General features: G+C 34.8%; 1 protein-coding gene and 1 non-coding gene across 2 annotated transcripts; both read right to left on the bottom strand.

Moving 5' to 3' along the window:
* Positions 1–906: 906 nt before the first annotated feature.
* Positions 907–1,645, bottom strand: LOC145578843 (auxin-binding protein ABP19a-like). The gene has a single exon (XM_081636142.1). The coding sequence runs from the start codon at positions 1,643–1,645 to the stop codon at positions 1,019–1,021; it is 627 nt and encodes a 208-aa protein (XP_081492268.1). The 3' UTR covers positions 907–1,018.
* Positions 1,646–7,417: 5,772 nt separating this feature from the next.
* On the bottom strand, positions 7,418–7,524 carry LOC145580370 (small nucleolar RNA R71). The gene has a single exon (XR_014099429.1). It is a non-coding gene; the product is annotated as a small nucleolar RNA R71 (small nucleolar RNA).
* Between the last annotated feature and the right edge of the window lie 7,497 nt (positions 7,525–15,021).

The following is a 15,021-nucleotide window of genomic DNA, read 5'->3' as shown; positions in this document are numbered from 1 at the left end:
GAGGACATTAATTGTTATGCATTTCTATGCACGGAATTAGTCGAGTCTAAACTAGGTATTATATTACAAAAGTACTTGGATAAAAACAAATTCTCTAATCTCTAGCATACGTTAACATGTTTAGCTTCATGCACTTGGTCCCTCTTCCCTTGCAGAGTTGCAGGCTTGCAGCTTTAAGGATAGCCCTCCTCGCTCGCTCTTAGAGCAAATCCATGCATACGTTATACGGCATAGTTAAACAACCTACATTCATTATTTCAAAGTTATTCCTTCTTGTCCAAATTTTAAAGAGAATAGTGGCTATACAGATCATGTTCCATTGAAATTTTATAATAGTTGTAGAAACATAACTGTTATAATATTTTAATGATTATATGATTCATAAATGATATATTTATCTCTTAATAATTAATTATGTTATTATATTTTTCATATAAAATTATATTATCAACATTTTTTTTATTTATCAAATTTTTTGTTTCATTCATATAATTTTTATTATTATTTCATAGTTTCTCAAAAATTAATTATTTTATGTTGATTAAACTTTTCAAAAATTATATTTATGTTGTTGATATTAGGAGACTAATTATGTCCATTATATAGTTCCATAGTTTGCGTAGAATAGGGATATTCAGTACGAGTTAATGGCTAGTATAGGGAATCCATTAACAAGATCATTAGTATCATAGTCAAGGGGGCCATTGCATCAATCCCAGACTCCGATCCACAAGCTTTAAGGCAATCTCTTAGCGCATAAATGAAGGATAGACTCAGACTAACATAAGATCAAAGAAGGGAGTATAAAGAAAAGATAAAATATACTTATTAATCTTAGAACATATAAGAAGTATACAATATAGAATGTTACAATTACTTTGTTGTTACGAAACATGTAAAGTGGGCTATGTATGTACCCTTTATTATCACAAAATTATAAATAATTGTGTTGGACATTGAAATAAATCGAGAGCTTAGAAATAAGTATTAAGAACCCAAGAGTAGCTAAAGATGGATATCAAGCTGTGCCAAAGATTCGCTTCATCCGCATAACTTCCTTACGACTCAAAAGTGTAATATCCTGGGCAATGTCAGCAGGTAAATTCCCAGCAAATAAAGCAGTAGGAGTGAGTTGTAATGCAGGGTTTGCACCATTCAGACTGACATAAGCAGTAGCCGGAGTTTTACCAACGTTAATTTGAAAGTGAAGCATGGCCTGTGGAAACACCATAACATCACCAACCTCTAATCTTTTATAGTATGCGGTGTTGTTGGTGTCAATAAATCCTGCTATGATTGAACCTTTCACCAAAAGAAGAACTTCTGACGTACGATGGGAGTGTACTGGGATCACTCCTCCTACAGCGAAGTCTAACCTGGCCATAGATATACCTAAACCATTAAAGGCTGGGAACACATCAGAAAATGCTAATGTCACATTGTTCCCAAATACGTTATTGGGTGTTTTTTCACCACGAAAACCTGTGTAAACAAAATCATCAGTTATGACTTTAGCAGGATCTTTGCAAGCATATCCTTCAGGTCCTCTAGGAAGACTAAGATCTCCAACACAAAAGTCGAGTTCTATAGCATGTGAGAGAGAAGATAGGAGACAAAAGACAAAGAAAAACGAAAGAGTTCTCATTTTGTTAGAAGCTAGAAATAGGTGGTACAAATGGTGGATAAAATGAGAGAAGTAAAGAGGTAGGTGGTACAGATGGTTTGATTGTATTTTCTTTGCGGCAATCGACACCCTTTATATAGTATTGGCTGAGCATGCAAGTTTTCGCGGATTAAAAGAATAATAAATGATGTATGCGATAATGTTAAGAGGAATTTGACTATTTGAAATAGAGATCCACTTGTTTAACCAATTCAATTTTTTTAAGTATCATTTTATTGACTCAAAGTTTCCATTTATAAAAATCGTTGAAATTGTTTATCAATAGTTTTTTTTTTCTTCGTTGATTGAACAGTTTTAATTGATTCTAGCAAGATTTAATTAAGAGTAATGATATATACCGTCGTCCATAAGGCTGTAACTAATTCTTAACCCTTACGTTTCTGAATGATATTGGTTTATAACGGTTTGATTTTTGCCATTGTTCATTTATTAATTTTACTATATTTATTTTACTTCAATGTATATACTCGTATTTTTTACTAGGAAAATTTGCAAATTGCACCATTTATAGTTAGTATTTTGTAAATTGCAGCCATTTAAAAAAAATTGCAAATTGCAGCCCAAAATTTCTTATAAATTATAAATTGCAGCCTGATCTAACTTTTTCATCGATTTACGTGTAAAAACTTTTTTGGTTAAGGTTTTAGGGGCCATTTTAGTTCTTAAGGAACCAAATTGATCTCGCAATTAGCAAAAAAAAATAACGTAAGTGCCTCGTTTTTACAGAAAAAAATAGTTCCCTACAAATCGATACATTTTTGTTATGCAAAACGAGGCAATTACATTATTTTTTTTGCTAATTTCGAGCTCAATTCGGATCCTTAAGAACTTAAATGGCCCCTAAAACCTTAACCGAATATTTTTCAATACGTAAACCGTTGAAAAAGTTAAATCAGGTTGAAATTTACAATTTATAAGAACTTTTAGGCTGTAATTTGCAATTTTTTTAAAATGGTTGTAATTTGCAAAATACTAACTTAAAATGGCTGCAATTTGCAAATTTTCCTTTTTAGTAATACATAATTGCAAAGTAAAATATATATATTGGCACGTATTTATGTTAGTCAATCTATAATGAGTATTCAAGAACATAGGGAGTAATATATTATTATTACCTATTTATTAATGAAATACAGAGTAATTAAATTACGACTACATGACAAAATTACACGTAGGGTTATTATTTTCTTTTACATAATTATTAATAAAACTTTTTCAGTTTTTCGGCTTGAATGTATTTTTTTGGTATTTATTATTACAGTATTATACTTAAAATATATCCGTAATAGTGCGAGTACAATATTAGTAATGTAGCTTGACTTTCCTCTTGAAAGATGCTTCATTTGATTTAAATCATTTAATAGTAATTATTTATTTTTTATTTTTAATTTTTTTTTCTGTATTATTAATTTGTCAACGGCATTCAGCCCCACAAAGTTGACTAAATGCATGAGAGTATCAGATTAGAATTATTAAACAATATTGCCTGATGTCTGGTCTTATATTCAAGATATGTAGACCTTGTAACAAGCAATGCTATATTTCTAATTACATATAAGAGATTATGCAATAATAATGTATTAATTTGGCTAATTGTTTTCTTTTTGGGGGTCACTGGGTAAATATAACAATCTTTCAATCCTTTAAGTTACATTTTTTTAATGATTAAAAGTTAGTCTTGAAATAAATAAAGTTACCCCAATATATATACTTATATATAAAATTTACCCTAATACAAAAAATATTTTATATACTTTATTGATAATACACTCTTTAAATAATTGAATATCAGAGAGTACAATTATTGGTTAGAGCTTCCCTTTCTCAACTCCAGGGATTTTGAAGGCCAATTCTCATCACTTGCTCTTGTAATTTCTACCAAAAAAAAAAAAAAATCAAATATCAATGATTGAACATATATAATTCCGTAATTTGGTATGCAATAAAAAAAATAATTTAATTTGTATTATACACGTTAACTTGGTCAATTTGGCTATCTAAGTTCTGGCAAATATGAAAATAATTCCATATAGCAATTTCTAGAGTGAAGGAAGAATAACTTGAAGTTTTGTCAAAAAAAAAAAAAAAAAAAAAAAAAAAAAAAAAAAACAAAACTTCCGTTTGCTAACTATAGTATTATGACTTTAAAATGACGAATTGAGCAGTGAAAGTATTATGGATTTACTTTCTAGAAATCATAAGTTTCTTAAACTCAAAATAATAATAATATTTAATTTCAATTATTGATGTTCACATTAAGATTTGGATTTCATTTTAGTTACCGATTATTGTGAGTGTTTAACTATCTTAAAGCCTGCCTCCTCAACTCTCTTCGATCTCCCTCTTTGAGGGTTTTTCGGCTGTCGTTTGTGCCGAAAATAATCTAAATTCTTCGAAAATTAAATTATTTTCAATCCTTATTCTTTGATTCAATTTAGTTTTTTGTTTTCTTGCATTGTTCGTTCTATCCTTCTAGGAGAGTCTTCTGTCCAATTTCTTGGTATTTTGATTCTAACCTATGGATGAGATATTTTTTAGGGTTTTCATTATTGGGAAGGTGATTTGGATTCACATAGTCCAGGTCAGCTTTAGGTCTTCTCATCAGCTTTAAAATCAAAACATCACTGCACAATGTGAAAGTCTAGCTAGCTCGCTCTACTTGAGAAGATTTCGAAATCAATGTTCACAACAAGCTTGAAGCTAGCGTTGGAGTATGAGCTATGCCGAAATTGCAAAAAAGTTATGATTTTGATTGTAGAGTTATGTTCTTTTCGATAAATTTGTGGTTTATATATGTATATTATCAAAGTAGATGTCATATGACTAATTATTAATGAAAGTATTTTCCCGTTTAAAAAATAATAAAATTATCTACATATATATAGAGGTTTCATTTATTCCATTTTCTTATTTTGGTATTAATGTTTATTGTAAATATGGGTATGTGCCACATCTGTCATCAAGAGAGAAAGTCTACAAAATTTCATACCAAAAGCATGTAACAAAATGATTGTGGGTCTCACTCTAATACAATGTTAAATATGGGTTTGGGTCGCACCGTCACTAAAGGATAATCCACTTTACAAGTTCAAGGAGATTCCATCGTAAAACCATATTGCAATAAAAGGATTAGACTCTTAGCCTTTAAACAATATTTAACACTACTATACAAGAAAAGGATCGACCTAGTTCCGATGGATATATAGCTTCCAAGGACCCTTTAAACTGTATTACAACTGGGTATATGGGAGATCATGCCACATCCACACTTCAAACTGATCAAAGAGCTCCTATGTAAAGGGGCGTGATAGAGTATATAAATCGATCTTAGGATTCAATTCAACCATCAGTTAAGATTTTGGATATCGTTATCTGTTGATGTCTTTGATTTATTCTATGTTTAGTTTGTCTTTTTTTTTTTTTAGGAAATGTTAGCCGAGCAATTATATTAAATTAAATCAATCCCCACCAAAATTAAAAAAAAAAACTTCGAGGAATAATTTGAACCCAAGATAACACATATTGATCTAATGAATTAAATGTTTCAAGTCTGGCCTAATTTTTATTTTTTTAAAAGGATAATAAGTCATATTTTGTACGTGTTTATAGAGTCTTTTTAGGTAGTTTTCGAGTCTAGATTGTTATTCATGGCTTATTTTGGCTTGATTTGGTTTAGTTGTGATCATACGATGCTTTTATAGGTAGATTCGTTGTTTTTGATGTATTTCAGGATTTAACGAAGATTTTTGGAAGTTTTACGAAGTTGCGGATCGTGATCATAGCTTGCAATTCACCTAAAAAGCCAAAGTTTGAAGTTGAATTCATTTAAGGGTAATATCCAGCCAGACACGCCCATGTCACTCAGAGACATGGACATGTTAGTGTGTTTTGAGAAGGCAGAAAGTTGGAAGTTGAAGTTTCATATGAGGCACGCCCATGTCGAGTCGAGTGTTTCAAGCTAGCAGTTACGTGCTAAGGGAAGCATGGTCGTGTTGAATGCGGGCATGCCCATGCCTCGTTAAGTGAAGTTGGCCCAGCAAGACACGCCCATGTCAGAATTTGACATGCCCATGTCTAGCTGGAGATTGAAGAAAAATTGATTTTGACTTTAGGCACGGGCATGTCTTGTGTGACATGCCCATGCCTGGACGAATTTAGTCGGTTTTAATCCGATTTCTTTCCTTAATTAATCCTATCGTTTAGCCTCCTTATAAATACTCTTTAGAATTATAATTTCTTTATCTATCACCTTAGAACCCTAGTTTTCTCTCTAGACTTTATTTTCATTGTAATTCAAGATTATGCAGTTAAGTTTCTTTGTTTATCTCTTGTAATTCAAGATTTGGTATTTTCTTATTATCTTTAATTCCTTTTACTATTAATTTTGTTTTCTTTAATTCTTGTTATTGTTATCATTAATATAAGTGAGTAGTTTCCTTATTCCAAGATCTAGCGGAACCCGAATATGATTGATGCATGATTTAATTCTTTAAATTCTCTAATGATAATTGTAATTGATATGCTTAATTGATTGTGCTCATGAAAATACTAGATTAAGGATAATTGGTATTGCCATTAATCCATTATTTTAACCGCAACGGGGGTTGGGTTTTGACGGGTTTGAATAAATCAATTAAGGGTTTGAAGTTCATCACGGGAGTAGTTGAATGGATGAATAGGAAGTTAGAGTAATGTGCTCAAAGTGTTTAATTTACATGATTCCACGGAAGTAGGCTTGATTGTGATTAGAGAAGCCATTGATAACTCGGGAGAGACCATTGGTACTATTTAGGGATTACATTTCCTCTTTAATCAATTGAATTATATGTTAGGGGTAGAACGACTATTGCATTAATTGTATTCGTGGTAATGCTTGATCTTGGATGTTTTTAGTATTTGATCTATCATGTTATTTAGTTTAATCGCTCTTCCTTGGTAATTAGTTATTAATTCTCACTTATTTGATTTGGTTACTTGCTTAGTAGTTACTTGAGTCTATTTAATTAGTTAAACCATAGTTTCTTGGGATCCGACCCTTACTTGCCCGTCTACATAGTAGTGTTCTTGTTAGGTTTATTTTTGTTAGGTATGCGACACTCCTATCAAATTTTGGCGCCGTTGCTGGGGACTAACGGTTTCATTCTAGTTATTTGTGATTCGTTTTTACTAAGCATATATTTTGTTGCTTTGGCTATTGTTCCTTGTGTCTTTGATCTCCCGTTATAGTTTCTTTGTTGCATGTAAACTCGAAGTTCAGGTTCAGATGATTTAACACCTTTTGATTCTAAGATCGAAGCTACTGTAAGAAGACGAAAAGGTAGAAGAAGGAGAAATCAAAGTACAAGAAACTTGGTTGACCCAGGAACAAAATCTCTTTTAGAGTATGGTATTCTTGATACAACAACCGGATTCCTCTCTAGTATTGTTAGACCACCTGTCACTGCTTAGAGTTTTGAGTTGAAGCCCCAATTCATACAGTTCATCTCCGATGATTCTTTTACGGGCTCACCGAACGATTGTCCTGTGACTCACATTGATAGTTTCTTGGAGAAGTGTGTCACTATGAAGCTCAATGGTGTTACTGATGATGCTATTAGACTACGCCTCTTCCTTTCTTCACTACGGGATAGAGCAAGGGAGTGGTTACGAGATGAAGGTATTGGTTCCTTTGATACGTGGGACAAGCTTGTCAAGGCCTTCCTAGTCAAATTCTTGGGGTAAGAGAAAACTGCAAAATTAAGGAACGAGCTATCTACCTTCCATCAATCCAATGACGAATGCCTATATGAGGCATGGAGAAGGTTTAAGCGATTGCAGAGACAATGCCCTCGCCATGGTATTCCAGAGTGGATGTTGATCCAAACGTTCTATAATGGTTTGACCCATGAGTTTCGCATATACATTGATGCTGCGTCTGGAGGTTCCATCATGATTAAGAACCCAACCGATGCTAAGGATTTGATTGAGAAGATGGCAGCTAATGATAATTACCATCCACGAGGACGAAGTGCTACTAACAAAGGAGGTAAATATAATGTTGATGATCTAACTCTTTTGACAAGTTCTATGCAGGCATTAACTCATAAATTTGATCAATTCCAAGTCGGGCCTCCTCGACCCTCGATGGAAACTTGTCAAATGTGTGAAATACAAGGTCATACTACACGAGAGTGTCAGCTTAATTATGATGGAATGACGATTGAGCAAGAAAATGCTTTTCATACCACGACCTCCTAGGATTCCTACGCGCTTTCACCACGGAGTCCACTTATCAATCAAAATTGTCTTGTAAAGTCCGTATGAAAACTGAAATCGTATTTTCATAAAACAATATTTTATTCAAAGTAAAACTTATCAAAATATAATTATTAATTCTAATTTTATTAGGACTTAAGAGAACCTTCTAGAGAATTCTAGAAGACTATAATTAATTCTAATAACCTTAGGAATAATAATTAACATTGGGCCCTCCCCTAGATCATCGGGCCGCATGTAAAGATCAACCAGACCCAGTTTAGTATTTTGGCCATAACTTCCTCATTATTCATCGGAATTGGGCTTATAATATATCGTTGGAAAGCTCTTTGCAAGCACCATCCAAATAAACTACTATTGGACCCTTGTCGTGTACCAAATAAACTGGGTTGGCTATTTTCATAAAATAGAGTTGTTTTTTGAAAACAGAAAGAAAGAATTTTTAATAAAAACCAACCGCAACACCTAACCTTTCACACTTTCACCTTATTCGATTATCATTCGACATGAAAGGTATTCATCACTGGGTTTGGTTTTGGGGAGACACAAATGGGTGTCTACAGAGGCCCCCACTTTGACTGAGTTTGGAGAAACGTAAGTTTCGAAAACGAAAGTCAAAGTAGCGATAGGGACGGAGAATGATTCAGAACGTTCTGCAATCCTAAATCATTCTGTTAACGCCGATACTTTCAAACTAGCGTTAGTTAAACAGATAAAAGTGTTAAGAAACGCGTATCTTGCACCGTCGAGCACACGTCTCTGAAGGTAACTGATTTGTTGCTGCATTGCTGGTGTGATAACTTTCCACAATCTATGGAACGCCATCTTGCTATTTTGATGTTCACTCATCTCTGAACAATAGAGCTTTTTTTTTATATGTCCACGCGTCTCGGAACAAAGAGATTTTTTTTTAGTATGTCCACGCGTCTTTGATCAAAAGAGCTTGAAAGAAATGTCCACGCGTCTCTGAAAAAAAGAGCTTTGAATGAAATTTCCACGCGTCTGTGAACAATAGAGCTTTGATAGAAATGTCCACGCGTCTCTGAACAAAAGAGCTTTGAAGGGAAATGTCCACGCGTCTCTGAACAAAAGAGCTTGAAAGAAATGTCAACGCGTCTCTGAACAAAAGATCTTTGAATAAGATGTCCATGCGTCTCTGAGCAAAAGAGCTTGAAAAGAAATGTCCACGCGTCTCTGAACAAAAGAGCTTGAAAAGAAATGTCCACGCGTCTCTGAACAAAAGAGCTTGAAAGAAATGTCCACGCGTCTCTGAACAAAAGAGCTTTGATAATACTTGAATGTTTGTTGCGATAATATTTCAAAGAAAATTACCGAAGACCAACGCTTGTTGATATTTTAAAGTTCGCTTGAACTTTGCTTCCGCTATGCCAGTACGTCGGCGCTTTTGCTGCTTGTGAACCATTATGTCGGTGCCTCTGTTGTTTATGAACCTATATGTCGGTGTCTTGCGATGAGCAAATGTTTAGGCGCTTTAAGCTAAGTGAGACGATCTTTCGTCAGGTCGATCACTTATTGCGATTGTAATCAAGTCGACTACTTAATCATGTCAAATTGCTTATAGGGGCTAACTGGCGTACCAAGGAACCCGAAATTGCTGAAAGAGGTTGAAATAATTGCTCTGAGTGGTTGAGCGTTCTGTCGCCGTTGCAATGCCTCTGGCGCCGCGATTTGGCTCTGTCGCCAGACGCTGTGATCTAGCGCCAGACGCTGAAATCTATTGCCAGATGCTAGATGTTGTCGTCTGGGGCTGGAGTAGGGTCTTCCCTATTCTGCTCTTGCTGCCGCTGGGATGTACCTGTATTTATCTTTGACTATAGGACTTTGCTAATTTCTTTAATTATTTTAGGGTTAACCTAAGGTTTAATGTCGCTTGACTCATTGACTTGACACGACTCAAGGTATAAACTTGACTCGCTGTGATTGACTCGAGGTTGACTCGACTCGAAGTGAACTGACACGTGTGACTCATGACCCGTGTGTGCATTGTATTGTGATTGTGCGACTCAAAAAATGCAAAAAAGAAAAAACTTTCCGTCATTTTTTGTGAAGGGTACCGACTTTCTCCCGAAAAAGAAAGACACAAAAAGGAAGAAGTGAAGTGTTGGATGGTATGTTGAATGAGCTTAGTCAAATGTATGCGCCCACGTTGTATCTCATAGTGAAAGGATTAATTCATCCTAGGCTATCTGAATTGTTGACTTAATAATGAAAGTATTTAGGTAACTTAGGCACGGAGGCTAAGCACTTCATACTTCGCGATATAATGATGATTATGATAATGAGTGATGTTGATATGACAGGGCATGCTTCAACGTTGTGTTAAGATTTCATGACAAAGGGTTCCTAAGGGAAGTATATTTGGTCATGTATCTGTGATGTATGTGAAAGTGATACTAAAGTTAGGCCGCAAGGACTAAGTGTGTGGAAAAATATATTGAAAAGAGTCAAATGGTGGTGACTCTTAGGGTGGGTAGGCTAATAATGTAAGGATCAAGCCCCTAAGTCTAGCTCTAAATGAATAAGGATGAGCATTGGAGATCCTTTGATATGATCATGGTGTGAGTGTGTGAATGTGAATATGAATGCATTTTTATTATGGCCGCACCCCTTTGTGAGGTTGCCTACGTATCCGTTAGGAATCAGGCCGAACGTAGCTCTAGCCGAACCTCGTACAATTATGTATACCTCAAAAAGGTCTTTTAAGGGTTGTAACGTGGTTAGGATAAAGGTTTGAAGAAGAAAGGGATAAAGGCTCAAGACCCTAGATAAGCCCCCTAGGTGTGCAACCTTGCTTTTAAATCTTTGTATTTGTATGCTTGAGTGTTTTAACTCTTTTTTCTTTTTTTGCTTTTGCATTTTTTTTTTATTTTTATAAGTGTGGGCAATCCCGATCATGCGGTTTATCACTCACTTGGCATTCATGATTCTCAGGCACGGTACCGAGCACTCGATAAGAAACGCAATCTGAGACGTGCTCATATCAAAGACATGTTCATGTCAAAGACATTGGAACACTTGCCCTTTTGTACACTTTTATTGTTTCTATTTGCTATTTTAATCTTTTGAAGTCACTCAAGCTTTTTATGAAATTGAAAATTGCATAAGTTGCACACCATTCCATCCCAAGGTTAGGTAGATATGGGTTGAAAAATGAAAGGTCTATCGTTAGACGAGGCTCAAAGTGGTTTATCAAAAACGGATTGCATATTTGAAGGGTTAAAGGTGATATGATGTGGCTACAAGGGGTGCCTCAAATCATTGGTATATCTTGTGCTTAGTTTGACATGGATTTTTTTTTAATGCAATGCGATGCGATGATCATACGTAGGGAAAAATGCTCATTTTATTAAAGGGAGAAAAGAAACAAAAAAATAAAAAAACCTAAGGAAGAAGGTGCCTATTGCTAGACTTATTGGGGAAAGAAAAAAAGAAATAGAAAAAAGAGGTCATGAAATCTTGTCGTTGACGCTCGCCTCTTATCTTGTGTCGTTTGCTTCAATATCACCCAGACTTTTCGCTAGCTAGAGGCAATGGGATCTTGTTTGCTTCTATGAGATCTTGAATGAGATTTTGAAACCTGTAGCATTCATAGGTGGTATGACCATTTCCTTGATGGTACTTGCAATAGGAATTGGGATCCCTTCTTGAAGATCGCTTTTCTGGCGTTGGATCCTCGGTAGGGCCAATAGGTTTAATTAATCCTCGATCGTAGAGACGATCGAAAGCAGCATCGTAGGTCATTCCAATGGGTGTGAACTCTCTCCTGGGTTTCTTTTTATATCTTTGATTATCCATAGCTAAGACAGCGTTATTAACATTGTTACTAGAGTGGGCGTTTCTAGAAGAAGAAGGATTGTCGTTCTTCTTTCCTTTACAACCACTGTTGTTATCGTTACTAATCCTGGCCTTCTTGTCGCGCGGAGGAACATGAAGGAAACTTGAATCAATGAGGTCTTGAACACGATCTTTGAGAGCGAGACATACTTCGGTGGTGTGACCACGACCTCTATGGTATCAGCAATAAGATTTTGGGTCCCAATTGGGATACCGTTTTTTAGGCGGAGGGTCTTGACTGGGACCAATGGGGCGAATGAGACCTTGATCGTGGAGACAATCAAAAGCTTCATTGTAAGTAATTCCTATTGGTTTTTATTCTTCAATGGTCCGTTTTGTCCGTGGCTTAGGAGCATTGAGTTCTTCATTAGATCCTTGGTGAGAATTTTGTTCAACAACCATCATTCGATTTGCTAATCCTTCTACCACTTCAAGAGCATGGCAATGACATCTTGTAGTTTTCGAACGACTTCTTTTAGACTTGACGAATCTTCCCTGATATTATCTAAGAAAATACTTTCATCCTCCTCAATCACGGCCACTGACTCAAGAGAGGTTATATAAGCTGTCTCGATCATGGGCTTACCTATAGGTGTGATAAGGAGTGAAGGATCGAAGGATGTTTGATCTTCTGCGATGGCTAGAATCTCGGAAGTTTTATTGTCATCGATCAGATCTTGAATAGCTTCTTTGAGTTTCCAACACTCCTCAGTGTCGTGACCCTTTCCTTGGTGATATTTGCAGTGCTTATTAGGATCCCACTTGGGTGGCCTGGCCTTTGTAACTGGATCTTTGATAGGCCCTATGGGCATGACTCACTACACCAAAAACTAGATTAGAGATCGCAAAATATAGAACGGTTACCAAAGATAGGCGTTCTCCAGAACAATATAGAACGTATTGATATAAGAGGCGTTCTATAAGTAAATACATATGGAACAGTTAGCATAGTTAACCGTTCTCTATTTTTTTTACTGAAATAATTTTGAAAAAATAATTAATTATTATAGATTATATAGAACGGTCATCTTAACAATCGTTTTGTATTGTATTAATTAATTGGTTTTTTTTTAATTCTTAAGAGGAAAAAATATACGAAATAATATTTTGCCCAATTTAATTAAAGGCGGCTAAAAGGAATATTGAAGCACACGCTCAATTTCACTTTCACTTTAACTAATACCTTAAAAAAAAGTACTACATTTGTTTATTGATGCGTGAAACCTCCATATGGTATAACCTTCAACCTCCATACGATGACTGTTCGCCATACCACCGCTCCACCGCCGCACCATCGCTCCACCACCGCACCACCGAACCACTGGCGCACAACTACTGAGCACCACACCACCCGCACTCCGCTGTGGTAGGTTCGAATCTTCTTGTTATAGAGTAATTAAATTTTGATTATTTGTCAATCGAACCGCATGAATCATTCGAATTATGAAGGAAACATAATTAAATTCATAGTATTCGTCTATTTAATTAATTTGCAATTTGAATTTTAGGTGATTGAAAAAAAGTTTTAGTTTTAGGGTTAAATTCAATTGATTTTTCTATGCAAATATTTCAGTTGAATTGCAGTTAGTTCAGTCAAATTACTCTTAATTTTGTCGAATTTACATTTATTTCAATAGTAATCAAAATAATATTAGCCAAATTAATCTTACCTAAGTTCAATTTAGAACTAGATCAAATAAAGAAAGAGGGGTAGGGGAAATTGATTACCACGGGATTATTGTGCTATAATAATTTCAAATACTCTGGCAAACGGGGATTTTCGGAGATAGAAGCTATGAAACATGTTAAGGAATTGACTCAGTTGGGTCCTCAATCAGTTGGTTCTGATGCTCTTGACCTCGCTTTGAAGGTTCTATATATTTCTTGAGTATTATGTATCTCAGTCTCATAGTTCGAAACTTTTTCTATCTTTAAATTTTGTGCCAATTTAGCTAGTGTGGCAAATCGATTACTATTTTTGCAATTTGGCAGTGGGGTTGATGGTGGTACTTGTTATCTACAATGTGATTGTTATATCCTGTTTTTGTTTTTATCAATCAATTTGTATAGGTGTTCTACTAGGTTGGCTGAACATCAACAAAGATTAAGCAGATTATGAATAAAATAAGTGTAAAATAAATTGACTAAAGTAAAATTAGCAATGTACCACCGTGTTATCCTTACTATTGGATCCTTTTCACATCTCATTAGCTAAGTGATTACTGGGGTAAGTTGATATACCCTGGACAAACTTGTATTCATTTTTGTTTGAAAATTTGTATGTGAATGATCATCAATAAGGAGGGAACTTCAAATGAGTTAGTTTCGTGTCGTCTTTCATAGTACCATGCACTTGTTTTATTTGTGTAGCTGTATTTTATGGTGAAGTAAATAGGTCTTTGGAAGTGGAAGTGATTATTTTGTGAATTTCTTTCTAACAATCTGTGAAGGGCTGTTGCTCTCAGTTTCTTTTTTGTTATAGAATATATTTTGACTTTTTACTAGGAGTAATTACTATTTGTCCTACCCATGATGCCCCTAGGAATTCTTTTTTCCCTTGATTTAGCTGTTGTTTCATGCCTAAAAGTTGGTAGTGTATCTGAGTTAGCATTAAGCTCTCCAAAATGGAATATGAGTGCCGCAAAAAAGCTAGCTTTGTAAACAATACATGGACGCCTGCTAGTACTGTTTGGTTTGTTTTTCGTTTCTGGGTCTCTTCTTAACATAGCAGCTCAAACATAGTATAACCTTAAATCTACTACCATTAACTATAAAAACCATTTTCTTCAGTTTTCTGTATTGTTTGTCCATTATTCATGCAAGTTGATATGAACTAATAGAGCTAAATCTAGAAAACTATTTCTCTGCTGGATAGTGTTTCATTTCTAATTGGTAGACTATTGGACATTATTAGTCTTGGCATTCGTGCAAATTAGAAAGTCTAAATAGTTGTGATGTTTTATCACTGACTCACAACTTGAAAGTAAAAAACTCCATTCGAAATTAGAAATAGCTAACTTGTTTTGACAAAAAAAAAAATATGTGTAGCAGTATGTTTGAAATCTGATACTTTTAATTTGAAGGATCCTGGGTATTAAAGTTTCTCTCTTGGTTTTTTGTTTGACTTTCACTCTTTATTTCTCTCTTGGTTTTTTGTCTGATACTCTGATTGTGTTGGCCCTTAGCTATCTGGAATTTTGTATGCCCTCTGTCTACTAAAATTTGCA

Source organism: Chenopodium album, chromosome 14 (assembly GCF_948465745.1).
Source record: "Chenopodium album chromosome 14, dcCheAlbu1.1, whole genome shotgun sequence".
Lineage (NCBI taxonomy): Eukaryota > Viridiplantae > Streptophyta > Magnoliopsida > Caryophyllales > Amaranthaceae > Chenopodium > Chenopodium album.
The sequence above is the reverse complement of the archived record's forward strand: the minus strand, read 5'-3'. Positions and strand labels throughout refer to the sequence as shown.